Genomic DNA, 25,853 nt, shown 5'->3' on the forward strand with positions numbered 1-25,853 from the left:
AACACTACCACTACTACACTACTCTCCCTCCTTAGTCAACACTACACTACTCTGATCTCCCTCCTTAGTCAACATTACCACTACTACACTACTCTGATCTCCCTCCTTAGTCAATACTACCACTACTACACTACTCTGATCTCCCTCCTTAGTCAACACTACCACTACTACACTACTCTGATCTCCCTCCTTAGTCAACACTACCACTACTACACTACTCTGATCTCCCTCCTTAGTCAACACTACCACTATTACACTACTCTGATCTCCCTCCTTAGTCAACACTACCACTATTACACTACTCTGATCTCCCTCCTTAGTCAACACTACCACTTCTACACTACTCTCCCTCATTAGTCAACAGTTCTACACTACTCTCCCGGCTTAGTCAACACTACCACTTCTACACTACTCTCCCTCCTTACTCAACACTACCACTTCTACACTACTCTCCCTCCTTACTCAACACTACCACTTCTACACTACTCTCCCAGCTTAGTCAACACTACCACTTCTACACTACTCTCCTTCTGTAGTCAACACTACCACTACCACTCTACTCTCTCTTCTTAGTCAACACTACACTACTCTGATCTCCCTCCTTAGTCAACACTACCACTATTACACTACTCTCCCTCCTTAGTCAACACTACCACTATTACACTACTCTCCCCCCTTAGTCAACACTACCACTACTACACTACACTCCCTCCTAAGTCAACACTACCACTACTACACTACACTCCCTCCTTAGTCAACACTACCACTACTACACTACTCTCCCTCCTTAGTCAACACTACCACTACTACACTACACTACTCTCCCCCCTTAGTCAACAGTACCACTACTACACTACTCTCCCCCCTTAGTCAACAGTACCACTACTACACTACTCTCTCGTCTTAGTCAACACTACCACTACTACACTACTCTCCCTCCTTAGTCAGAACTACCACTACTACACTACTCTGATCTCCCTCCTTAGTCAACACTACTACACTACTCTGATCTCCCTCCTTAGTCAACAGTACCACTACTACCCTACTCTTCCTTCTTAGTTAACACTACCAGTACTACACTACTCTCCCTTCTTAGTCAACACTACTACACTACTCTGATCTCCCTCCTTAGTCAACACTACCACTACTACACTACTCTCCCAGCTTAGTCAACACTACCACTACCACTCTACTCTTCCTTCTTAGTTAACACTACCACTACTACTCTACTCTCCATCCTTAGTCAACTTGACCACTGTTAAACTACTCCTTCCTTAGGCAACACTACCACTACTACACTACTCTCCCTCCTTAGTCAACACTACTACACTACTCTCCCTCCTTAGTCAACACTACTACACTACTCTCCCTCCTTAGTCAACACTACTACACTACTCTACTCTTCCTTCTTAGTCAACACTACTACACTACACTACTCTCCCTCCTTAGTCAACAGTCCCACTACTACACTACTCTCCCTCCTTAGTCAACACTACTACACTACTCTCCCTCCTTAGTCAACACTACTACACTACACTACTCTCCCTCCTTAGTCAACACTACCACTACTACCCTACTCTTCCTTCTTAGTCAACACTACCAGTACTACACTACTCTTCCTTCTTAGTCAACACTACTACACTACTCTGATCTCCCTCCTTAGTCAACACTACCACTACTACACTACTCTGATCTCCCTCCTTAGTCAACACTACTACACTACACTACTCTCCCTCCTTAGTCAACACTACTACACTACTCTCCCTCCTTAGTCAACACTACTACACTACACTACTCTCCCTCCTTAGTCAACAGTACCACTACTACCCTACTCTTCCTTCTTAGTCAACACTACCAGTACTACACTACTCTTCCTTCTTAGTCAACACTACTACACTACTCTGATCTCCCTCCTTAGTCAACACTACCACTACTACACTACTCTGATCTCCCTCCTTAGTCAACACTACTACACAACACTACTCTCCCTCCTTAGTCAACAGTACCACTACTACACTACTCTCCCTTCTTAGTCAACACTACTACACTACTCTACTCTTCCTTCTTAGTCAACACTACTACACTACTCTGATCTCCCTCCTTAGTCAACACTACCACTACTACACTACTCTGATCTCCCTCCTTAGTCAACACTACCACGACTACACTACTCTGATCTCCCTCCTTGGTCAACACTACCACTACTAGACTACTCTCCCTCCTTAGTCAACACTACCACTACTACACTACTCTGATCTCCCTCCTTAGTCAACACTACTACACTACACTACTCTCCCTCCTTAGTCAACAGTACTACTACTACACTACTCTCCCTTCTTAGTCAACACTACTACACTACTCTACTCTTCCTTCTTAGTCAACACTACTACACTACTCTGATCTCCCTCCTTAGTCAACACTACCACTACTACACTACTCTGATCTCCCTCCTTAGTCAACACTACCACTACTACACTACTCTGATCTCCCTCCTTGGTCAACACTACCACTACTAGACTACTCTCCCTCCTTAGTCAACACTACCACTACTACACTACTCTGATCTCCCTCCTTAGTCAACACTACCACTATTACACTACTCTGATCTCCCTCCTTAGTCAACACTACCACTACTACACTACTCTGAACTCCCTCCTTAGTCAACACTACTACACTACACTACTCTCCCTCCTTAGTCAACAGTACCACTACTACACTACTCTCCCTTCTTAGTCAACACTACTACACTACTCTACTCTTCCTTCTTAGTCAACACTACTACACTAGTCTGATCTCCCTCCTTAGTCAACACTACCACTACTACACTACTCTGATCTCCCTCCTTAGTCAACACTACCACTACTACACTACTCTGATCTCCCTCCTTGGTCAACACTACCACTACTAGACTACTCTCCCTCCTTAGTCAACACTACCACTATTACACTACTCTGTTCTCCCTCCTTAGTCAACACTACCACTACTACACTACTCTGATCTCCCTCCTTAGTCAACACTACCACTACTACACTACTCTGTTCTCCCTCCTTAGTCAACACTACCACTACTACACTACTCTGATCTCCCTCCTTAGTCAACACTACCACTATTACACTACTCTGTTCTCCCTCCTTAGTCAACACTACCACTACTACACTACTCTGTTCTCCCTCCTTAGTCAACACTACCCCTACTACACTACTCTGATCTCCCACCCTAGTCAACACTACCACTACTACACTACTCTGATCTCCCTCCTTAGTCAACACTACCACTACCACTACTACACTACTCTCCCTCCTTAGTCAACACTACCACTACCACTACTACACTACTCTCCCTCCTTAGTCAACACTACCACTACTACACTACTCTTCGTGCTTAGTTCAACACTACCACTATTACACTACTCTTCGTTCTTAGTTCAACACTACCACTACTACACTACTCTACTATTCCTTCTTAGTTAATACTACCACTACTGCACTACTCTCTCATCTTAGTCAACACTACTGCAACTACACTACTCTCCCTCATTTGTCAACACTACCAAGAGAGTAGTGTGGTAGTGGCAGTGTTGACTAAGGAAGGAGAGTAGAGTATTAGTAGTAGTGTTGACTGAGGGACATTCGTGTAGTATATTACTGCAGCAACATTAAGTGCAGCAACAGGAAATGTAAATTATTGTGTGGATTATAATTAATGGACATTTTTATAGGGGTTCATGCATGTTTAGTTAGGGCAAATCAAGTCTGACATTTTCAAGTGGAAATTACAAACTTTAAAATCCTTTATAAACCTCAAACAACTGGGTGATGAAATGCAGGTCGTACATGATGTAGTAGTTCCCTGACACCCAGTCTCAGCCCCCCAGACCCACAGACAGACCCACAGACAGACAAACAGACAAACACAGCAGCCGTCCAACCACAGATACAGCACAGATATTGACTTTCACATGATAGTGCATCAAATGCTCTCATTGTTCAGCCAAGCCCCATGTGCCCATCGACTGGCTGTATTAAATTGGGCTTTGGGGGAATTGCATGCATTGTTTGCATCTTTTGGGGAGGTTAAATAAGAGAGAAGGATGAGAAAAAGGAATATTTTCATCCCCGGCCTGCTTCAGTATTACCAGCTCCTGTCTCCATCAAATTAGTACTCTGTTTGTGGGGCTTCCTGGTTGCTGAGGTGTTGGAGGAACAACTGGGAAATAAATGACTGAGAGAAGGTATGAAAAGTGGGATGAAGCGGAAGAATGTTTTGTGTGAAAAAGCGGTGTTGGATGGAGTCCCGCATCCTCTCTTTCTTCCCTCTTCTAATCTCTGATGCTGTTTCCAGAGTTTCTCTTTGCCAAAAGGATAAAAGCCACCTTGGAGGCATCGTCTGCTAGCAGCCTGCGCATTTGTGTGCGCGTGTATGTACGTGCGTGTGTGTGCGTGTGTATTTGACTAATATTCAGCAATAACATTATAATGATTATGTTGTAAATGGCAGTAGTAACACACCCTTGGAAGTGTCCACCAGGCCGTAGCCCTCGTGCAAGAGATGCTTTACAGCCACCATTTCACAAACCCACCATCTGTGCACCCTTAACCCTCAGCTTTTAAGAGGGAAGGGGGCCATCTCAGTCTCCAGCTCTACTTCCTGTGTGGAGCTATCAGGCATGACCCAGGCATTGACTCCTCTCCTCTCCTAGTGAGTGGTTCTGACTGGGACTTACAGGACTCTGCATCAAGAGATGATGTTACCAGGCATCAGTGGCTCAGTGCCAGTATATGGGTGAGGCTCTACTCTGAGTGCCAGCCGCCCTGGGCCGAACCTGTTTGATACCCACTCTGGGTAGCAGTGGTGTAAAGTACTTAAGTAAAAATACTTTAAAGTACTACTTCAAATGAAATTGTATTGGTCACATACATGTGTTTAGCAGATGTTATTGCGGGTGTAGCAAAATGCTTGGGCTTCTAGTTCCAACAGTGCAGTAATATTTAACAAGTAATATCTAACAATTTCACGACAATACACACAAATCTAAAGTAAAGCAATGGAATTAAGAATATATAAATATTTGGACGAGCAGTGTCAGAGCAGCATTGACTAAGATACAGCACAAAAGAATACAGTATATACAGTTGAAGTCGGAAGTTTACATACACTTAGGTTGGAGTCATTAAAACTCGTTTTTCAACCACTCCACAAATTTCTTGTTAACAAACTATAGTTTTGGCAAGTCGGTTAGGACATCTACTTTGTGCATGACACAAGTCATTTTTCCAACAATTGTTAACAGACAGATCATTTCACTTATAATTCACTGTATCACAATTCCAGTGGGTCAGAAGTTTGCATACACATACATGGCTTTAGAAGCTTCCGATAGGCTAATTGACATCATTGGAGTCAATTGGAGGTGTAACTGTGGATGTATTTCAAGGCCTACCTTCAAACTCAGTGCTTCTTTGCTTGGCATCATGGGAAAATCAAAAGAAATCAGCCAAGACCTCAGAAAACAATTGCAGACCTCCACAAGTCTGGTTCATCCTTGGGAGCAATTTCCAAACACCTGAAGGTACCACGTTCATCTGTACAAACAATAGTACGCAAGTATAAACACCATGGGACCACGCAGCCGTCATACCGCTCAGGAAGGAGACACGTTCTGTCTCCTAGAGATGAACGTACTTTGGTGCGAAAAGTGCAAATCAATCCCAGAACAACAGCAAAGGACCTTGTGAAGATGCTGGAGGAAACGGGTACAAAAGTATCTATATCCACAGTTAAACAAGTCCTATATCGACATAACCTGAAAGGTCGCTCAGCAAGGAAGAAGCCACTGCTCCAAAACCACCATAAAAAAGCCAGACTACAGTTTGCACATGGGGACAAAGATTGTACTTTTTGGAGAAATGTCCTCTGGTCTGATGAAACCAAAATAGAACTGTTTTGCCATAATGACCATTGTTATGTTTGGAGGAAAAAGAAGCTTGTGGAAGGCTACCTGAAATGTTTGACCCAAGTTAAACAATTGAATGGCAATGCTACCAAATACTAATTGAGTGTATGTAAACTTCTGACCCACTGGGAATGTGATGAAAGAAATAAAAGCTGAAATAAATAATTTTCTGCTATTATTCTGACATTTCACATTCTTAAAATAAAGTGGTGATCCTAACTGATCTAAGACAGGGATTTTTACTAGGATTAAATGTCAGGAATTGTGAAAAACTGATTTTAAATGTATTTGGCTAAGGTGTATGTAAACTTCCGACTTCAACTGTACACATGAGATGAGTAATGCAAAATATGTAAACATTATTAAAGTGACTAGTGTTCCATTATTAAAGTGGGCAGTGATTTAAGTAGTTTTTTGGGTATCTGCACTTTACTATTCATATTTTTTACAAATTTTACTTTTACTTCACTACATTCCTAAAGAAAATAATGTACTTTTTACTCCATACATTTTCCCTGACACCCAAAAGTACTCATTACATTTTGAATACTTACCAGGACAAAAAATAGTTCAATTCACACACTTATCAAGAGAACATCCCTGGTCATCCCTACTGCCTCTCATCTGGCAGACTCACTAAACACAAATGCTTTGTTTGTAAATGATGTCTGAGTGTTGGAGTGTGCCCCTGGGTATGTGTACATTTTAAAAACAAGAAAATTATGCCGTTTGGTTTGCTTAGTATAAGGAATTTTTTATTATTCATACTTTTACATTTAAATATCCTAGCCCTGACAGAGCTCTGACATGTGGCGAGGCTGAAAAAGGAAGAGAGGACAAATAGAGCAGTGAAGGAAAATTCTGAATAGGCTTTTTGTATTCCTCTTCAGAATGGACAGACTGGAGTTCTGGCCCAAAAACTGCAGCCCAGGTTTGACAGACTGCCTGAATGTGTGTCAGTCTGTTTAGCCTTGACACTCACACCCCTTTCACACTCTCTCCAAATCGCTTCATTCAAGACCAAGCCGCCCCCCCCCACCCCCCAAATGTTTTATATATCCTTTGTCCGGTAGTACTCACTGAGCTTTACTGTGATAGTAGAATATAGGTGTTTAACTGGAGTGTGGGGCGCGCAATAAAGCTGCCCCGCCACTCAGGATAGTGTTTAAAGACCTGTCGAGGCAGACTGAACCGTGCAGCTGTTGGACCGTGCAGCTGTTGGACACACGTAGAGGAGTGGATCGATCCTGGCCTGGGATAAACCTTCCCTCAGGTACCACCCAGACAGGAAAACGTAGAGAGAAAACGCAGTCTACTGTAGCAGTGCTCTTTCTTAAATGCACAAATGAGGTAATTATACCCTATTCTTTCTTTCAACGGATCTGAACTGGATGTGAGACTAGCGGTGTGGGCTGTATGTTAACTGTCCATTCTTACACCGTCCTCATAGATGTCAACATTTAACTGCTTTGGTTTCACTGATTGACCAAACTCAGCCTTGGGTATGCAAGGACCTCACTCTCCTCTCTGCTGGTGTCTCTGTGCTTTCTGCACCAATAGCTAACAGCTCCCCTAGACCTGTAGACCTGCTACATGTGTCCAGGCAATACTGCTGACCCCTCTCCATAATCCCCATGCCCCCCATGCTGCCCCCATGTAGCCCCCCATGTAGCCCCCCTGCCAGTACAGATGTACCCTGGCTCATTCCCATCACGCCGCCCCTCTCTTCTCTCCCTGCCTGCCCCCGGAGACCCCCTGCGCTAGCCCACCGCGGCGCTAGCCCATTAGCATGTATGATAAGTGCCTAGCATGTCGGCGGGCCAATTTAAAGGCTGGCTCCGCCATGCCAGGGCTCAGGCCTGCAATATCATTGGGAGATAATCTACCGCTGTGAGGGAGAAAGTGGCAGCTGGGGGCGTGCATAAAATCACTCTTATTTTCTCCTTCTCCCTCTCTTCTCTTTCTTCCTTCTGGCTGTTAACACCACCACTTCTTCTGATGACACTGAGAACATGGCAGAAACACCCAAGGGAGGGAGGGAAGTGTTTGTGTGTGTCAGAGGAGGGGCAAGGCAGAGGGGACATGACATGATTCTATGAGTGTTTCCATAGTAGATATATCCCTCAGCCCATTTAATCCCATTAGGTGACATGTTAAATTGATTCTTCCTGTCTCTCTCTGTGTGTATTTACTCAGCTCTCTCTGTCCAGGAGGTGTTAGTGCATGGCTAAGATTCTCTCTTTCTCTCTCTCTCTCTCTCTCTCTCTCTCTCTCTTTCTCTCTCTCTGTGTCTCTCTCTCTGTCTCTCTCTCTCTCTCTCTCTCTCTCTCTCTCTCTCTCTCCGTGTCTTTCTCTTTCTCTCTCCCCCCCTGTCTGTCTCTCTCTCTGTGTCTCTCTCTTTCTCTCTCTCCCCCTGTCTGTCTCTCTCTGTGTCTCTCTCTTTCTCTCTCTCTCCGTGTCTCTCTCTTTCTCTCTCCCCCGTCTGTCTCTCTCTCTGTGTCTCTCTCTTTCTCTCTCTCCCCCTGTCTGTCTCTCTCTCTGTGTCTCTCTCTTTCTCTCTCTCCCCGTCTCTCTCTCTCTCTCTCTCTCCCCGTCTCTCTCTCTCTCTCTCTCCCCGTCTCTCTCTCTCTCTCTCTCTCCGTGTCTTTCTCTTTCTCTCTCTCTCTCTCCGTGTCTTTCTCTTTCTCTCTCTCCCGTCTGTCTCTCTCTCTGTGTCTCTCTCTTTCTCTCTCTCCCCCTGTCTGTCTCTCTCTCTCTGTCTCTCACTTTCTCTCTCCCCCTGTCTGTCTCTCTCTCTCTCTCTGTGTCTCTCTCTTTCTCTCTCTCTCCGTGTCTTTCTCTTTCTCTCTCTCCCCCTGTCTGTCTCTCTCTCTCTGTGTCTCTCTCTTTCTCTCTCTCCCCCTGTCTGTCTCTCTCTCTGTCTCTTTCTCTCTCTCCCCCTGTCTGTCTCTCTCTCTCTCTCTCTCTCTCTCTCTGTCTCTCTCTCCGTGTCTCTCTCCGTGTCTCTCTCTTTCTCTCTCTCCACCTGTCTGTCTCTCTTTCTCTCTCTCTCTCTCTCTCTCTCTCTCTCTCTCTCTCTCTCTCTCTCTCCGTGTCGCTCTCTCTCTCTCCGTGTCTCTCTCTCTCTCTCTCTCTCCGTGTGTCTCTCTCTCCGTGTCTCTCTCTCTGTCTCTCTCTCTGTGTGTCTCTCTCTCTCTCTCTCTCTGTGTCTCTGTCTCTCTCTCCATGTCTCTCTCTCTCCATGTCTCTCTCTCTCTCCGTGTCTCTCTCTCTCTCTCTCTCTCTCTCTCTCTCTCTCTCTCTCTCTCTCCGTGTCTCTCTCTCCGTGTCTCTCTCTCTCCCCATCTCTCTCTCCTTCTCTCCCCATCTCTCTCTCCCCCCCCCTCTCTCTCTCTCTCTCTGTGTCTCTCTCTTTCTCTCTTTCTCTCTCTCCCCCTGTCTGTCTCTCTTTCTCTCTCTCTCTCTCTCTCTCTCTCTCTCTCTCTCTCCGTGTGTCTCTCTCTCTCTCTCCGTGTGTCTCTCTCTCTCTCTCTCTCCGTGTCTCTCTCTCTCTCCGTGTCTCTCTCTCTCTCTCTCCGTGTCTCTCTCTCTGTGTCGCTCTCTCTCTCCCCTGTCTCTCTCTCTCCCCGTCTCTCTCTCTCCCCCGTCGCTCTCTCTCCCCCGTCTCTCTCTCTCTCTCCCCCTGTCTGTCTCTCTCTCTGTGTCTCTCTCTTTCTCTCTCTCCCCCTGTCTGTCTCTCCCCCTGTCTGTCTCGTTCTCTCTCTCTCTCTCTCTCTCTCTCTCTCTCTCTCTCTCTCTCTCTCTCTCTCTGTGTCTCTCTCTTTCTCTCTCCCCCATGTCTCTCTCTCTCTCTCTGTGTCTCTCTCTTTCTCTCTCCCCCATGTCTGTCTCTCTCTCTCTCTCTCTCTCTGTCTCTCTCTTTCTCTCTCCCCCATGTCTGTCTCTCTCTCTCTCTCTCTCTCTCAATTCAATGGCTTTATTGGCATGGGAAACATATGTTTACATTGCCAAAGCAAGTGAAATAGATAATAAACAATAAAACATTTATTGTAAACATTACACTTACAAAAGTTCCAAAAGAATAAAGACATTTCAAATGTCATATTATGTATATATACAGTGTCGTTATGATGTGCAAATAGTCAAAGTACAAAAGGGAAAATAAATACAGGTAAATCTAGGTTGTATTTACAATGGTGTTTGTTCTTCACTGCTTGCCCTTTTCCTGTGGCAACAGGTCACACATCTTGCTGCTGTGATGGCACACTGTGATATTTTTCCCAGTCGATATGGGAGTTTATCAAAATTGGATTTGTTTTCAAATTATTTGTGAGTCTGTGTAATCTGAGGGATAATATGGTTATACATTTGGCAGGAGGTTAGGAAGTGCAGCTCAGTTTCCACCTCATTTTGTGGGCAGTGTGCACATAGCCTGTCTTCTCATGATAGTCATGTCTGCCTTCGGTGGCCTTTCTCAATACCAAGGCTATGCTCACAGTCTGTACATAGTCAAAGATTTCCTTATGTTTGGGTCAGTCACAGTGGTCAGGTATTCTGCCACTGTGTACTCTCTGTTTAGGGCCAAATACTGTAGCATTCTAGTTTGCTCTGTTTTCTGGTAAATTCTTTCCAAAGTGTCAAGTAATTATCTTTTTGTTTTCTCATGATTTGGTTAGGTCTAGTTGTGTTGCTGTCCTGGGGCTCTGTGGGGTCTGTTTGTGAACAGATCCCCAGGACCAGCATGCTTAGGGGTCTCTTCTCCAGGTTTATTTCTCTGTAGGTGATGGCTTTGTTATGGAAGGTTTTGGAATTGCTTCCTTTTAGGTGGTTGTAGAATTTAACGGCTCTTTTCTGGATTTTGATAATTACCTGGTATCGGCCTAATTCGGCTCTGCATGCATTATTTGGTGTTTTACGTTGTACACGGAGGATATTTTTGCAGTGTCTCAATTTGGTGTTTGTCCCATTTTGTGAATTCTTGGTTAGTGAGCGGACTCCAGACCTCACAACCATGAAGGGCAATGGGTTCTATAACTGATTCAAGTATTTTTGGCCAGATCCTACTTGGTACGTCGATTTTATGTTCCTTTTGATGGCATAGAAGGCCCTTCTTGCCTTGTCTCTCAGATCGTTCACAGCTTTGTGGAAGTTACATGTGGCGCTGATGTTTAGGCCGTGGTATGTATAGTTTGTTGTGTGCTCTAGGGAAACGGTGTCTAGATGGAATTTGTATTCGTGGTCCTGGAAAATGTATGTTTTTTGTCTTATTGAGATCAGGGTGCTGCTGATGGCATCCTTGGTTGAGGACAGAAGCACGAGATCATCAGCAACAGTAGATATTTTACAGATTCTAGTGTGGTGAGGCCGACAGTTCTAGTGCCCTCACCAATTCGTTGATATACATGTTGAAGAGGGTGGAGCTTTAGCCGCATCCCTGTCTCACCCCCTGGCCCTGCGGAAAGAAATGTGTGTTTTTTTGCCAATTTTAACCGCGCACTTGTTGTTTGTGTACATGGATTTTATAATGTCGTATTTTTTTCCCCCAACACCACTTTCCATCAATTTGTATAGCTGACCCTCATGCCAAATTGAGTTGAAAGCTATTTGGAAATCAACAAAGCATCAGAAGACTTTGCGTTTGTTTTGGTTTGTTTATTTGTCAATTAAGGTGTGCAGGGTGAATACGTGGTCTGTTGTACGGTAATTTGGTAAAAAGCCTAGTTGACATTTGCTCAATACATTGTTTTCGCTGAGGAAATGTACGAGTCTGCTGTTAATGATAAAGCAGAGGATTTTTCCTCTCTCTCTCTCTCTCGCTCTTCCCCCCCCCCCCCGAATTGTGATATTTGAAAAGATTACAGTAATTCAGCCAATGCCATTTCCAAAGTGCTCTTTCAGACCAGACATGTCACAATGGAGAGAAGTGGAAATCCAGTTCTTAGAAAGGGGGAATGAAAGTGTGGTGGGGGGGGGGGGGGGGGGGGGGGGGGTTGAAGAGAGCAAGCGGTACATGAAGTAGAATTTCCTGTACATAACTGACAAAAGGGCAGAACACCAGTGAAAATGGCATGGTAAAGCTAACAGGGTTTTATGACCTCCTAACTGTAGTTGATGTAACGCATAAAGAAAAGAAAGCAGTAAAGTGGAGGGGAGATGCAGGGTAGATGGCTCCCTCTGCTCGCTTCACCCTGCCAGACCCCTCTGTAATCTATAGCCAAGACACACACACACACACTGCCTGAAGAAGAGCCCAACAACACACACACACATGCAATGCAGGTACGCACACACACACATTTTTATTTGCTCTAAAGCGCTTTCTTCTCGCAAACGCCACAGTGAAAATAGAAAATAGATGTTCTGTTTTGGAAGCATAAATAGCCTCTGTTTTTTTCCACTGCAGATATAGATTTGTGTGTCAGGCAAAATAGCTTTAAGTGTATTAATAATGTGCAGGGGCTCCCCATGCCTCCCATGTAATCTAATTCAACTTGCCATGAATTATGACTCAGTGTTAAGTTCAGGGTTCTGCTGTCAGGCATCAGAGCACATTTCTCTTTCCTTCTCTCTCGCTCTTGCTCTCTCTCACTCTCTCTCTCACTCTCTCTCACTCTCTCTCTTACTCTCTCATTCTCTCTCTTACTCTCTCTCACTCTCTTACTCTCTCTCTTGCTCTTACTCTCTCTCTCTCTCATTCTCTCTCTTACTCTCTCTCACTCTCTCTCTTACTCTCTCTCTCTCTTACTTTCTCTCTCTTACTCTCTCTCTCTCTTACTCTCTCTCACTCTCTCTCTCTCACTCTCTCTCTCTCACTCTCTCTCACTCTCTCTCTTACTCTCTCTCTCGCTCTTACTCTCTCTCTCTCTCTCTCATTCTCTCTCACTCTCTCTCTTACTCTCTCTCTCGCTCTTACTCTCTCTCTCTCTCTCTCATTCTCTCTCTTACTCTCTCTCTCTCTTACTCTCTCTCACTCTCTCTCTCACTCTCTCTCACTCTCGCTCTTACTCTCTCTCTCTCTCTCTCATTCTCTCTCTTACTCTCTCTCACTCTCTCTTACGCTCTCTCACTCTCTCTCTTACTCTCTCTCTCTCTTACTCTCTCTCACTCTCTCTCTCACTCTCTCTCACTCTCTCTCTTACTCTCTCTCTCGCTCTTACTCTCTCTCTCTCTCTCTCATTCTCTCTCACTCTCTCTCTTACTCTCTCTCTCGCTCTTACTCTCTCTCTCTCTCTCTCATTCTCTCTCTTACTCTCTCTCTCTCTTACTCTCTCTCACTCTCTCTCTCACTCTCTCTCACTCTCGCTCTTACTCTCTCTCTCTCTCTCTCATTCTCTCTCTTACTCTCTCTCACTCTCTCTTACGCTCTCTCACTCTCTCTCTTACTCTCTCTCTCTCTTACTCTCTCTCACTCTCTCTCTCTCACTCTCTCTCTCACTCTCTCTCACTCTCTCTCTTACTCTCTCTCTCGCTCTTACTCTCTCTCTCTCTCTCTCATTCTCTCTCACTCTCTCTCTTACTCTCTCTCTCGCTCTTACTCTCTCTCTCTCTCTCTCATTCTCTCTCTTACTCTCTCTCTCTCTTACTCTCTCTCACTCTCTCTCTCACTCTCTCTCACTCTCGCTCTTACTCTCTCTCTCTCTCTCTCATTCTCTCTCTTACTCTCTCTCACTCTCTCTTACGCTCTCTCACTCTCTCTCTTACTCTCTCTCTCTCTCTCTCTCCACAAATACGATAGAACAGCTTGTCTGTGACCTTTTCCAATGGTGGGGGTGATGGTTGGGGGATGTGAGTAGACGTAATGGCAGTGCTGTGCTGTTAGGTATCGGGATACAGACAAAGAGAAAGGCCTGAGATCTCTGTGGTAAAACAGACATTTCACTGCTTACATGTAGTATGTACACAAATTGAGTGGTTTACTTTACATGTCTTTTTATAGCCCTGCTCAGATAATAATAGTCAAAACAGGCCATCTGATGTGACCACTGTTGTCATGTTTGCCTCTGTTATGTTGATGTTCTGGTTTTGGGTTTAAGTGCCTTTCGTTCTCTTGCCTGGAGTGACTGTACTGTTGTATTGAGGGATGAGTCACTCTGCCAGCCAGGCACTTCACTCTGCAGCACTGCAGTTCTGGGGAGGAAGAGATGTGAGAACTAATCAGGTCTGTGAATGAGGCAACTTCTCTCTCCTCTCCTTTTGTCTCCCTCTTGTCTGTCTGTCTGTCTGTCTGTCTGTCTGTCTGTCTGTCTGTCTGTCTGTCTGTCTGTCTGTCTGTCTGTCTGTCTGTCTGTCTGTCTCCCTCACGTCTGTCTGTCTCCCTCACGTCTGTCTGTCTGTCTGTCTGTCTGTCTGTCTGTCTGTCTGTCTGTCTGTCTGTCTGTCTGTCTGTCTGTCTGTCTGTCTGTCTCCCTCACACCTGTCTGTCTGTCTGTCTGTCTGTCTGTCTGTCTGTCTGTCTGTCTGTCTGTCTGTCTGTCTCCCTCACACCTGTCTGTCTGTCTGTCTGTCTGTCTGTCTGTCTGTCTGTCTGTCTGTCTGTCTCCCTCACGTCTGTCTGTCTGTCTGTCTGTCTGTCTGTCTGACTCCCTCACACCTGTCTGTCTGTCTGTCTGTCTGTCTGTCTGTCTGTCTGTCTGTCTGTCTGTCTGTCTGTCTGTCTGTCTGTCTGTCTGTCTCCCTCACACCTGTCTGTCTGTCTGTCTGTCTGTCTGTCTGTCTGTCTGTCTGTCTGTCTGTCTGTCTGTCTGTCTCCCTCACACCTGTCTGTCTGTCTGTCTGTCTGTCTGTCTGTCTGTCTGTCTGTCTGGCTGGCTGGCTGGCTGGCTGGCTGGCTGGCTGGCTGTCTGTCTCCCTCACACCTGTCTGTCTGTCTGTCTGTCTGTCTGGCTGGCTGGCTGGCTGGCTGGCTGTCTGTCTCCCTCACACCTGTCTGTCTGGCTGCCTGTCTCCCTCACACCTGTCTGTCTGGCTGTCTGTCTCCCTCACACCTGTCTGTCTGTCTGTCTGTCTGTCTGTCTGTCTGTCTGTCTGTCTGTCTGTCTGTCTGTCTGTCTGTCTGTCTCCCTCACACCTGTCTGTCCGTCCGTCTGTCTGTCTGTTATCAGGCCTGTCAGAGGGAGTGCCTGCTCTTAATTGTGCTGGAGGAAACAAAATGTGGCTCTAAAGAAGGTTGGTTCCAGGTGTTATGGCAGTCAGGGAAAGTGACAGTGTTCTTTCTGAACTGGATCGTTCTAAAAGAGAGAATGTGCTGATGTCCCAGCTCTGTCACTTTTAGAAATGTATACTTTTACATAGTTTAATATGAAGGAGGCTTTGATCCTGACTAATATGAGCTGGAATATTGTCAACATATGGGAATCTACGTGGGCAAGTGGCACTTACCAACAGAAAAAGGATTGCTCTTCTGTAATTGTTTTCCTTGTAGAAGAATTGTTCTTTAGTAGGGGTTGTTTGTAACTGCAGTCACATTGTCACAATAGGGAGGTTGTTGGTGTTAAAAGAGCTGGTTAGCATTAAAAACGCGTCCCAATTTTCATGCGTTAAAGTTCATGATGAGGGAGGGGAGGAGAGGAGGGAGGAGGAGAGGCAGGGAGGAGGGAGAGGAGTGGAGGAGGGTGTTCTCTAATTACCCCCCCCCCCCCCCCCCCCCCCCCCCCTCCCCACAGAAGGAGACTGGCAGGTGGCATCTGCCCCCCACAGCTCCCTGCCCTTCACAGCTCCCTGCCCTTCACAGCTCCCTGCCCTCTGGTCCTGGGTGGACCTGTCAATCAAACCACTCTGACAGAGGTCTGTGCATGTGTTCTGAGATGCTCTGCTCACAATAATGTCATTATGAATAGATTAGGCAAATGGATGCTTGTATAAATAACATGTTGGAATTAGTTACTCATAAAAAAGAAAATTCACTCTTTAAACATTTTGATCACAACACAGGAAGAATGTTTTATATTGTGCTGGAAATGTATCTAGTTACGACAAATCATCCGGCCTGCTTCTGTGTCATCTCTGCCTTTTGATTCCTTTATTTCATGATGACTACTGGACATTTGTCTAACGTTTACAGACAGATGGAAGATGTAAACTTAGAAAACCACAGATCAGAGAATCACACACTGTCAAACTCTATCCTCTCTCCTCCCTCATCTTTCTCCACTGCCCTGATAAGAACGCCGGCCATCCCTCCACCCCCTCACTCCCCCACACCATTAGCCCCCCTTCATATTTTCATTAAGAGCTGAAGGACCTCATCAGCACTGGTTGAAACCTGAGCCATCCATGTAATTAGTTAAGTAATAACAGGGAAGCGCCCATCAGGCCTCTTAACTAACGGGCCTTGGCCCCACCGCTCCGCTGGCGCTGATGACACCCACCCCGATCACGACCAGCTCTCCACGGCCATTAGCCAGCAGCGGGCAGAGACCCACCACTGCTCCCCTTGCCCACTACGCCCGCACCTCGTCACCCGCCTGATGGTGATATAATTATAGACAGCTACTCTGTTTTAGGACCATTGTGTTTAATTAGAGGCTAGGATGAAGTTTAGCATGGCCTCTAGCATAGCCTCTGTCTGCTCTACCATTGTTTGTGTTTTCAGTGTATTGATTGAAGGATAATGATGACACTGGCATAGCCATTGAAACAAATTAATGTACCTTAATAACAGAATGGCCTTGGTGTGTTTTAGGATGCTTTTGATAGCCCTGGTATACGAGCAATAAGCATTGTGTTAGGAGGATGGAATGTCAGTCAGCACAGCTGTGTGTGTGTGTGTGTGTGTGTGTGTGTGTGTGTGTGTGTGTGTGTGTGTGTGTGTGTGTGTGTGTGTGTGTGTGTGTGTATATATAGATGGGGGGAGCAAATGTAAATGGCAGCACAGGCGATGGAGGTGTGTCTGTGTTGGGGGGGTTAATAGTGCCCTGGGGTGGAAGCAGTCGTGTGGAGAGAGAGAGAGCATTCTGCAAACTTTACCTGGAGATGCAGCAGCCCTGCTCGCTTCAGCAAATAGAGAGACATAAAACAACAAGCAAACATGTGGGCTCATTTCAGCTGTGAGGAGATGGGAAGGAAATGCAAGGATCCCTCCTCTGTTCTTCATTTAGCCCAAAATGAAAGATGTTAGGTTTGATGGTCTTCTAGGTGTTCCACATGATGGCAGTACTCTGAAAGCCCTGTGTGACACGGGGTCAACACTTCCATATTCCTTTCATGTATTTCAGTGCCTACAGTATGTACTGTATGTTCATCTCAAGTACAGTAAGACGTCTTTTCACGTATGACTGATGTGTGACTCGTTGTCTGCCCTGAATCTGCCCTGAAACCTCTGATACTTGCCATACACCTTGAATGTATTCAATGTCTATATTTGTATTGTCTATGTTCATCCTGTGTACTGTGAGAGAACTTGTCACTGATGTACGTCTCGTTGTGTCCTGTCCACAGGTAGAATGCAAGAAGGCCCAGCCCAAGGAGGTGATGTTCCCGCCAGGTACGCGAGGCAGGGCCAGGGGCCTGCCCTACACCATGGATGCCTTCATGCTGGGGATGGGCATGCTGAGTGAGTACACTTGGATTGGTGCAAGACATATTTTCAGAATGAATGGGGTCTTATGATAATATTGACAAAACACAATATGACAATTAGCAAAAGTAGCCCACCAACATGTCCCAAGTGACCCTTACCAAGACTTTGACATTACCATTGTTTCTAGTGCTGTGGCAGGACAGGAAGGACACTCTGCCTGACACTGACTAGCTGTGTCTGCTTCCACCGCTGACATGTTCTCTCACACTGTCTGATACTAACACCAACTCTGTTACCAATCCTGATTCTGGCTCGGATAGTGCTAGTGATTTCTGCCTGACACGGAGACTCTCAGCCACTTACTATCTATAGGAATGTAACTAACAGGACACACTCCCCAAAACTCAATAACAAGGCAAGTCAAATGACTCCTACAAGTTTTCTGCCATTTACAAACATCAGCTAGACTAGAGCTCATTCCAGGAAATGCTGCCAGAGACTGGTGGTGTCTGCTGGAGACTCCACCATCACCTTCCTCCCTCCTCACAACTACACAAAGACCCCCTCCCTCACAGCCGTTCACTTAGCGTGTTCCCACATTTTCATGTAGATTTGACAAGGAAAAGACAGGAAACAAGGATCCTGAGAAGGCTCCCCCACCCCGCTGTACCCCCCCCCCCCCCCCCCTTCCAGCTCCCTCCTCCCTTCGCCATCTCTCCTCAGAGCTTCAGCCCAGCGTTAGTGACAAGAGATAATTACTGTTAGATTGATCGTCTGCTCAAAGTAACTGAAGCAAATAAATAGTTTGATGCTGGGTGCTGAATCCGAATGACGGCTAATGGAAGCTGCAGGATAGGTCGCCCTGCCCGTAATTTGGCTTGATGAAGCATCCTCATAGGGGCTTGTATGAAATATTCTATTGATATTCAGACAGTCCCGTTACCACATCCACTGCCTCGAACCCCCCACCCACCCCTCCCAACCCCCGTTCTCCCAGCCCCCAAATTCATCCAAGCAGGGCTATGCATTACAGAAGTAAATGAAGAGGAAAATTGAAGTAATGTTAAATTATAAATGTATGATTTCATCTGCCAGACCTCAAGATTGCTGAATAATAGGGTATGGATATCACAGGGTTTCATCTGTTGGGGGAATGAGAGGAGAGGAGGGCTTGTCTCCTACTATAGTTCATCAACATCATTCATTCTCCAACTTCTCCACCACAAACCTCCAGCTGTAGTTCCTGAAGTCTGCTGGAGGCACCAAACTCTAACTCAGCCTGGTTGGTTTGGTAGAGTTGTGTCAAGTTTCTCTTCAGTTGGCAGTGATTTTGTCAATGCCCTGTCAACAGACACGTTTTAGAGCAGGGCTCTCCAACCCTGTTCCTGGAGAGCTACCCTCATGTAGGGGTTCGCTCCAACCCTAATTTAGCGCACCTGATTCTAATAATTAGCTGGATGATAAGTTGAATCAGGTTAGTTAGAACTGGGGTTGGATCTCCAGGAACACGGTTGGAAAGCCCTGTTTTAGTGTAATATGAAGAGACTCCACAAGACTCTGGTGAACATATTCAGATTTATCGCCGATCAACCTGACAAAATGTGAAGCAAATGGAAAGAGTGCATAGAAGAGGAGAGGAGAAGGAGAGGTGTGAGAAGCAGTGAAGGAGAGAGAGGGAGTATGAACTGAAACTCCTTATCTAAATGAAATTGGAAAAGCAGGACAGCGAAACATTCCGTTCGCTAATTTGCATACAAAAATCAACAAGGCTCATTATTTAAGGAACCCTAATTCCTTACTTGCCAAAATCTCATTAACAACCCCCCCACAACCCCCACCCTGTTCGCTTTGTTTACCACACCTAATCGAGCTATTTATCTTTATTGTGTTAGGGCCTGCATGTATGTTTGCTAAAATTAATACACATTTAAAGCCCTGTGCAGAGTGCGGCTTTACCAGATGCATAATTGATTTTAAAGTGATTCTGAACTGTTGGGCCATAAAAAAGGGCATTAGTATGCATATTAATACATGGGCCCTGAGGCTTTGCGGCAGCTAGTGGGGCCAGATACAGCCTTTATTTACTGAGGTATACACCGAGAGATATGGTGAGAGGAAGACGGGACAGACGGAGGAGAGGAGCCAGAAAATATGTCAGACCAATCACTTCCTATCTCCTGTGTGTGTGTGTGTGTGTGTGTGTGTGTGTGTGTGTGTGTGTGTGTGTGTGTGTGTGTGTGTGTGTGTGTGTGTGTGTGTGTGTGTGTGTGTGTGTGTGTGTGTGTGTGTGTGTGTGTGGTGTGTGTGTGTGTGTGTGTGTGTGCGTGCGTGCATGTGTCGATGCACGGTCTAGTTGGCCACTGCCTATGCCATGCCTTGTCTCGACAGCCCCTCTCCCCTCGATCCCCCTGTCTCCATCGCCTCTTGTCTGGATGTCTTTGTCTAGCCTAGCTCCGCCTCCTGGAGGAAAGCAGAAGCACACTGTGATCCTCTCACCTGCTAGGCAGGGCAAAGTGCCGACACACACACACACACACACACACACACACACACACACACACACACACACACAGACACACACACACACACTCCTCTCATATCAGCCCAACTCTATTGTTGTGCAAAGACATTGTTTTTTTCCACCTGGAAAAATGTCTGTGAGACAGGCTCCTATGTCTCTCAGTTCATCATTGTTGCTTTCCAATATGCACAACAAGGATGTGATGCCTGAGGAGTAAATATGTGTTCATTTAAAGGGTGGAGTCTCTGTGTGTGTGTTTCATTATGCAGGCCTGTGTAGCTGTGTTCTAGTGTATTCATGTGGCTGTATAATTCATAGTAGCTTAACGTTTGCAGACAGCAGAGCCGAGGAGGAGAGAATTAGTGTATGTGTTAATGTGTACATCTGTATGTCTCTAGAAACAATGGAATATGACTGAGAGTGTGCATGAGTGCCTGCAAATCTGTGTGTTAATGAGTGCCTGCAAATGTGTGTGTTCTTGCAGACAACAGCAAGCACTGATAGGCTGAGTTGAGCACAGACCTTGAGGCTGCACGACAGTTAACGGCTGACAAAATGTCATGACCGCCGCAGCCCTAGCTGGGCTGTTGTTTGTTTTGTTGACGAGGCATGGCTACCGGCAACACAGACACACACACACACACACACTCCAACCCCGAGGTGCTGGCTTGCCTCTGTGTTAATCTCACACTGTCAATAGAGCCCCACCAAACACACACATTCTCTTTCTCTGCAATCTCTTTACATGTCAGAGGAAAAGCCCATGTCATGTATATTTAGCCTCTGGCATTTACTCCTCTTTAAGAGGAGAAATAAACAGTGCATGGGTACTGACGTAGTACTGATGTAGTACTGACGTAGTACTGATGTAGTACTGACGTAGTACTGATGTAGTACTGATGTAGTACTGACGTAGTACTGATGCTAGTTTAGAGGCCACGGTCTGTTAACATCATTCCGCAGCTAAAAGAACTGCTCATTTAGCTCAGATCACAGTTAAACAACACATCATTTGTAAGAATTAAGTTGCAATTGCTAGTCAAAAAAGCTTCATAGACATCTTTAAATATCCACACAAATAAATGAATAGCTCACATTCAGTGTATGGCTACCAAACCTGGTCCACACAGTTCGAGGTAGAACCGATATCAGTGTAATGTATAGACAGATGTGTATATATATACATGTTGTCAGAAGCTCAGTGTGATCAGTAAGTGCTCATTTCATAGAGTCCAGTATCTCTCTAGGCCAGTGAGAAGGAAACCAGGTCTGGATGGAGGAAATGAGGTCACTCAGCTTAAGCTGTATGACCTGTGTTTTCATTATAAATGTTATCGAGTCTAGTGTGTCAGAACCCAGTACGAACCACTATATTGCATTTACTTCCTTCTCTCTCTCTCTGTTTCTCTCTCTTTTTTCTCTCTCTCTCTCTGTTTCTCTCTCTCTGTTCTCTCTGTTTCTCTCTCTCTGTTCTCTCTGTTTCTCTCTCTCTGTTCTCTCTGTTTCTCTCTCTCTGTTCTCTGTTTCTCTCTCTCTATGTTCTCTGTTTCTCTCTCTATGTTCTCTCTGTTTCTCTCTCTCTCTGTTCTCTCTGTTTCTCTCTCTCTCTGTTTCTCTCTCTCTGTTCTCTCTGTTTCTCTCTCTCTCTCTGTTTCTCTCTCTCTGTTTCTCTCTCTATGTTCTCTCTGTTTCTCTCTCTATGTTCTCTCTGTTTCTCTCTCTCTCTGTTTCTCTCTCTCTGTTCTCTCTGTTTCTCTCTCTCTCTCTGTTTCTCTCTCTCTGTTTCTCTCTCTATGTTCTCTCTGTTTCTCTCTCTCTGTTCTCTCTTTCTCTCTCTCTCTCTGTTTCTCACACTCTGTTCTCTCTGTTTCTCTCTCTGTTTCTCTCTCTCTCTCTGTTTCTCACTCTCTCACAAACACATGCACACACACACACACAAAATGTGCAAGTTAACTGCTGTTGTTGTTTGTGAGCAGCGATAGGGCACTGTAGCAGGATTTAAACAACAGCTCATCTGCCTTCAAGTGTCCAATGAGACCCAGTTGGACTGTGACAGCTCCTGTCTCCAATCTGGCAACCATACAAGAGCAGCATGTGTGTTGGGTCCCATCCCACTTTATTTCCCTCTTATCTTCCACTGTGACCAGGATGTGCTCCAACGGATCCAACATGGCAAACACTGCTAATGTGGTGTTTTTTTAACACACACACACACACACACACACACACACACACACACACACACACACACACACACACACACACACACACACACACACACACACACACACACACACACACACACACACACGTCCTTGAAACAGTCACGGCTCTATCGGAAGCTATGAAATAGGAGACTTGGGGAGCTAAAGGAGCACTTCTGAACTATCATCATTAAAAATTTCTGCCTCAGCAAAGATGGCACAACTTAACATGTTCCAAGTATATTCCCAAATAGCAGTTTCTTTTTTGCCACTTTTGGAGTGACTTTTTACAATCACGCCATCATATTTCCTCTTGCCTGTTCCGTCTGTGGTATCTCAGCGGGTATTACAGCCCACCCAGCGCACCAAGGTAGCCTCACACCTCAGAAAGTCTCTCTAATCCATAATGTCCTTGCACAAATCTCATCCACTCATTGTCTTGCAGCGCCGTGTGGTTCATGATCGATTAGCCGGGGCTCTAGTAGAAAGGTTATCCATCAATGACAGTGTAGAGGTGACAAAAAACCTGGACAGATCCAGACATCCTGTTGCCATGTAACCCTGGGAGCCGACGAGGGGTCGTCTGGGAGCCTCTGGGGAGGACGAGGACTCTGGCAGGCTGGGGAGGAGGAGGCTGGAGATCATGACATGCTGGGGAGGAGGAGGCTGGAGATCATGACATGCTGGGGAGGAGGAGGCTGGAGATCACGTCATGCTGGGGAGGAGGAGGCTGGAGATCATGACAGGCTGGGGAGGAGTAGGCTGGAGATCATGACAGGCTGGGGAGGAGGAGGCTGGAGATCATGTCATGCTGGGGAGGAGGAGGCTGGAGATCATGTCATGCTGGGGAGGAGGAGGCTGGAGATCATGTCATGCTGGGGAGGAGGAGGCTGAAGATCATGACAGGCTGGGGAGGAGGAGGCTGGAGATCATGACATGCTGGGGAGGAGGAGGCTGGAGATCATGACATGCTGGGGAGGAGGCTGGAGATCATGACAGGCTGGGGAGGAGGAGGCTGGAGAGCATGACAGGCTGGGGAGGAGGAGGCTGGAGATCATGACAGGCTGGGGAGGAAGAGGCTGGAGATCATGACATGCTAGGGAGGAGGAGGCTGGAGAGCATGACAGGCTGGGGAGGAGGAGGGTGGAGATCATGACAGGCTGGGGAGGAGGAGGCTGGAGATCATGACATGCTGGGGAGGAGGAGGCTGGAGATCATGACAGGCTGGGGAGGAGGAGGCTGGAGATCATGACATGCTGGGGAGGAGGAGGCTGGAGATCATGACATGCTGGGGAGGAGGAGGCTGGAGATCATGACAGGCTGGGGAGGAGGAGGCTGGCGAGCATGACATGCTGGGGAGGAGGAGGCTGGAGATCATGACATGCTGGGGAGCAGGAGGCTGGAGATCATGACATGCTGGGGAGGAGGAGGCTGGAGATCATGACAGGCTGGGGAGGAGGAGGCTAGAGATCATGTCATGCTGGGGAGGAGGAGGCTGGAGATCATGACAGGCTGGGGAGGAGGAGGCTGGAGAGCATGACAGGCTGGGGAGGAGGAGGCTGGAGATCATGACAGGCTGGGGAGGAGGAGGCTGGAGATCATGACAGGCTGGGGAGGAGGAGGCTGGAGATCATGACAGGCTGGGGAGGAGGAGGCTGGAGATCATGACAGGCTGGGGAGGAGGAGGCTGGAGATCATGACAGGCTGGGGAGGAGGAGGCTGGAGATCATGACAGGCTGGGGAGGAGGAGGATGGAGATCATGACAGGCTGGGGAGGAGGAGGCTGGAGATCATGACAGGCTGGGGAGGAGGAGGCTGGAGATCATGACATGCTGGGGAGGAGGAGGCTGGAGATCATGACAGGCTGGGGAGGAGGAGGCTGGGGAGGAGGAGGCTGGAGATCATGACAGGCTGGGGAGGAGGAGGCTGGAGATCATGACAGGCTGGGGAGGAGGAGGCTGGAGATCATGACAGGCTGGGGAGGAGGAGGCTGGGGAGGAGGAGGCTGGAGATCATGACAGGCTGGGGAGGAGGAGGCTGGAGATCATGACAGGCTGGGGAGGAGGAGGCTGGAGATCATGACAGGCTGGGGAGGAGGAGGCTGGAGATCATGACAGGCTGGGGAGGAGGAGGCTGGAGATCATGACAGGCTGGGGAGGAGGAGGGTGGAGATCATGACAGGCTGGGGAGGAGGAGGCTGGAGATCATGACAGGCTGGGGAGGAGGAGGCTGGAGATCATGACAGGCTGGGGAGGAGGAGGCTGGAGATCATGTCATGCTGGGGAGGAGGAGGCTGGAGAGCATGACAGGCTGGGGAGGAGGAGGCTGGAGATCATGTCATGCTGGGGAGGAGGAGGCTGGAGATCATGACAGGCTGGGGAGGAGGAGGCTGGAGATCATGACAGGCTGGGGAGGAGGAGGCTGGAGATCATGACAGGCTGGGGAGGAGGAGGCTGGAGATCATGACATGCTGGGGAGGAGGAGGCTGGAGATCATGACAGGCTGGGGAGGAGGAGGCTGGAGATCATGACAGGCTGGGGAGGAGGAGGCTGGAGATCATGACAGGCTGGGGAGGAGGAGGCTGGAGATCATGTCATGCTGGGGAGGAGGAGGCTGGAGATCATGACAGGCTGGGGAAGAGGAGGCTGGAGATCATTACAGGCTGGGGAGGAGGAGGCTGGAGATCATGACAGGCTGGGGAGGAGGAGGCTGGAGATCATGACATGCTGGGGAGGAGGAGGAGGCTGGAGATCATGACAGGCTGGGGAGGAGGAGGAGGCTGGAGATCATGACAGGCTGGGGAGGAGGAGGCTGGAGATCATGACAGGCTGGGGAGGAGGAGGCTGGAGATCATGACAGGCTGGGGAGGAGGAGGCTGGAGATCATGTCATGCTGGGGAGGAGGAGGCTGGAGATCATGACAGGCTGGGGAGGAGGAGGCTGGAGATCATTACAGGCTGGGGAGGAGGAGGCTGGAGATCATGACATGCTGGGGAGGAGGAGGAGGCTGGAGATCATGACAGGCTGGGGAGGAGGAGGAGGCTGGAGATCATGACAGGCTGGGGAGGAGGAGGCTGGAGATCATGACATGCTGGGGAGGAGGAGGAGGCTGGAGATCATGACAGGCTGGGGAGGAGGAGGCTGGAGATCATGACAGGCTGGGGAGGAGGAGGCTGGAGATCATGACAGGCTGGGGAGGAGGAGGCTGGAGATCATGACAGGCTGGGGAGGAGGAGGCTGGAGATCATGACATGCTGGGGAGGAGTAGGCTGGAGATCATGACAGGCTGGGGAGGAGGAGGCTGGGGAGGAGGAGGCTGGAGATCATGACAGGCTGGGGAGGAGGAGGCTGGAGAGCATGACATGCTGAGACTGGGACACTTCTGATGCTCATTAGCTCAAACTGAGCCTCATGACTATGCTATCTAGCACCCGCAGCAGGGCTGTGTGTGTGTGTGTGTGTGTGTGTGTGTGTGTGTGTGTGTGTGTGTGTGTGTGTGTGTGTGTGTGTGTGTGTGTGTGTGTGTGTGTGTGTGTGTGTGTGTGTGTGTGTGTGTGTGTGTGTGTGTGTGTGTGTGTGTGTGTGTGTGTGTGTGTATATAAAGTGATGGGAGGCCAAGATGGTTTAACACAACTCCTGATTGTCCTCTCTTCTCCTA

General features: G+C 47.3%; 1 protein-coding gene across 5 annotated transcripts in view; it reads left to right on the plus strand.

Annotated features, from left to right (window-relative positions):
* LOC106613081 (RNA-binding protein Musashi homolog 2) overlaps nt 1–25,853 on the plus strand; it is a 348,890-nt gene that overhangs the window by 232,880 nt on the left and 90,157 nt on the right. For all 5 annotated transcript variants that reach the window (XM_045724689.2, XM_045724688.2, XM_045724693.2 and 2 more), the window contains exon 9: nt 17,390–17,504. In XM_045724689.2, coding sequence (XP_045580645.1) covers nt 17,390–17,504 — 115 coding nt within the window. The remainder of the gene's footprint in view (nt 1–17,389; nt 17,505–25,853) is intronic.

Source organism: Salmo salar, chromosome 09 (genome assembly GCF_965601325.2).
Source record: "Salmo salar chromosome 09, fSalSal1, whole genome shotgun sequence".
Classification (NCBI taxonomy): Eukaryota; Metazoa; Chordata; class Actinopteri; order Salmoniformes; family Salmonidae; genus Salmo; species Salmo salar.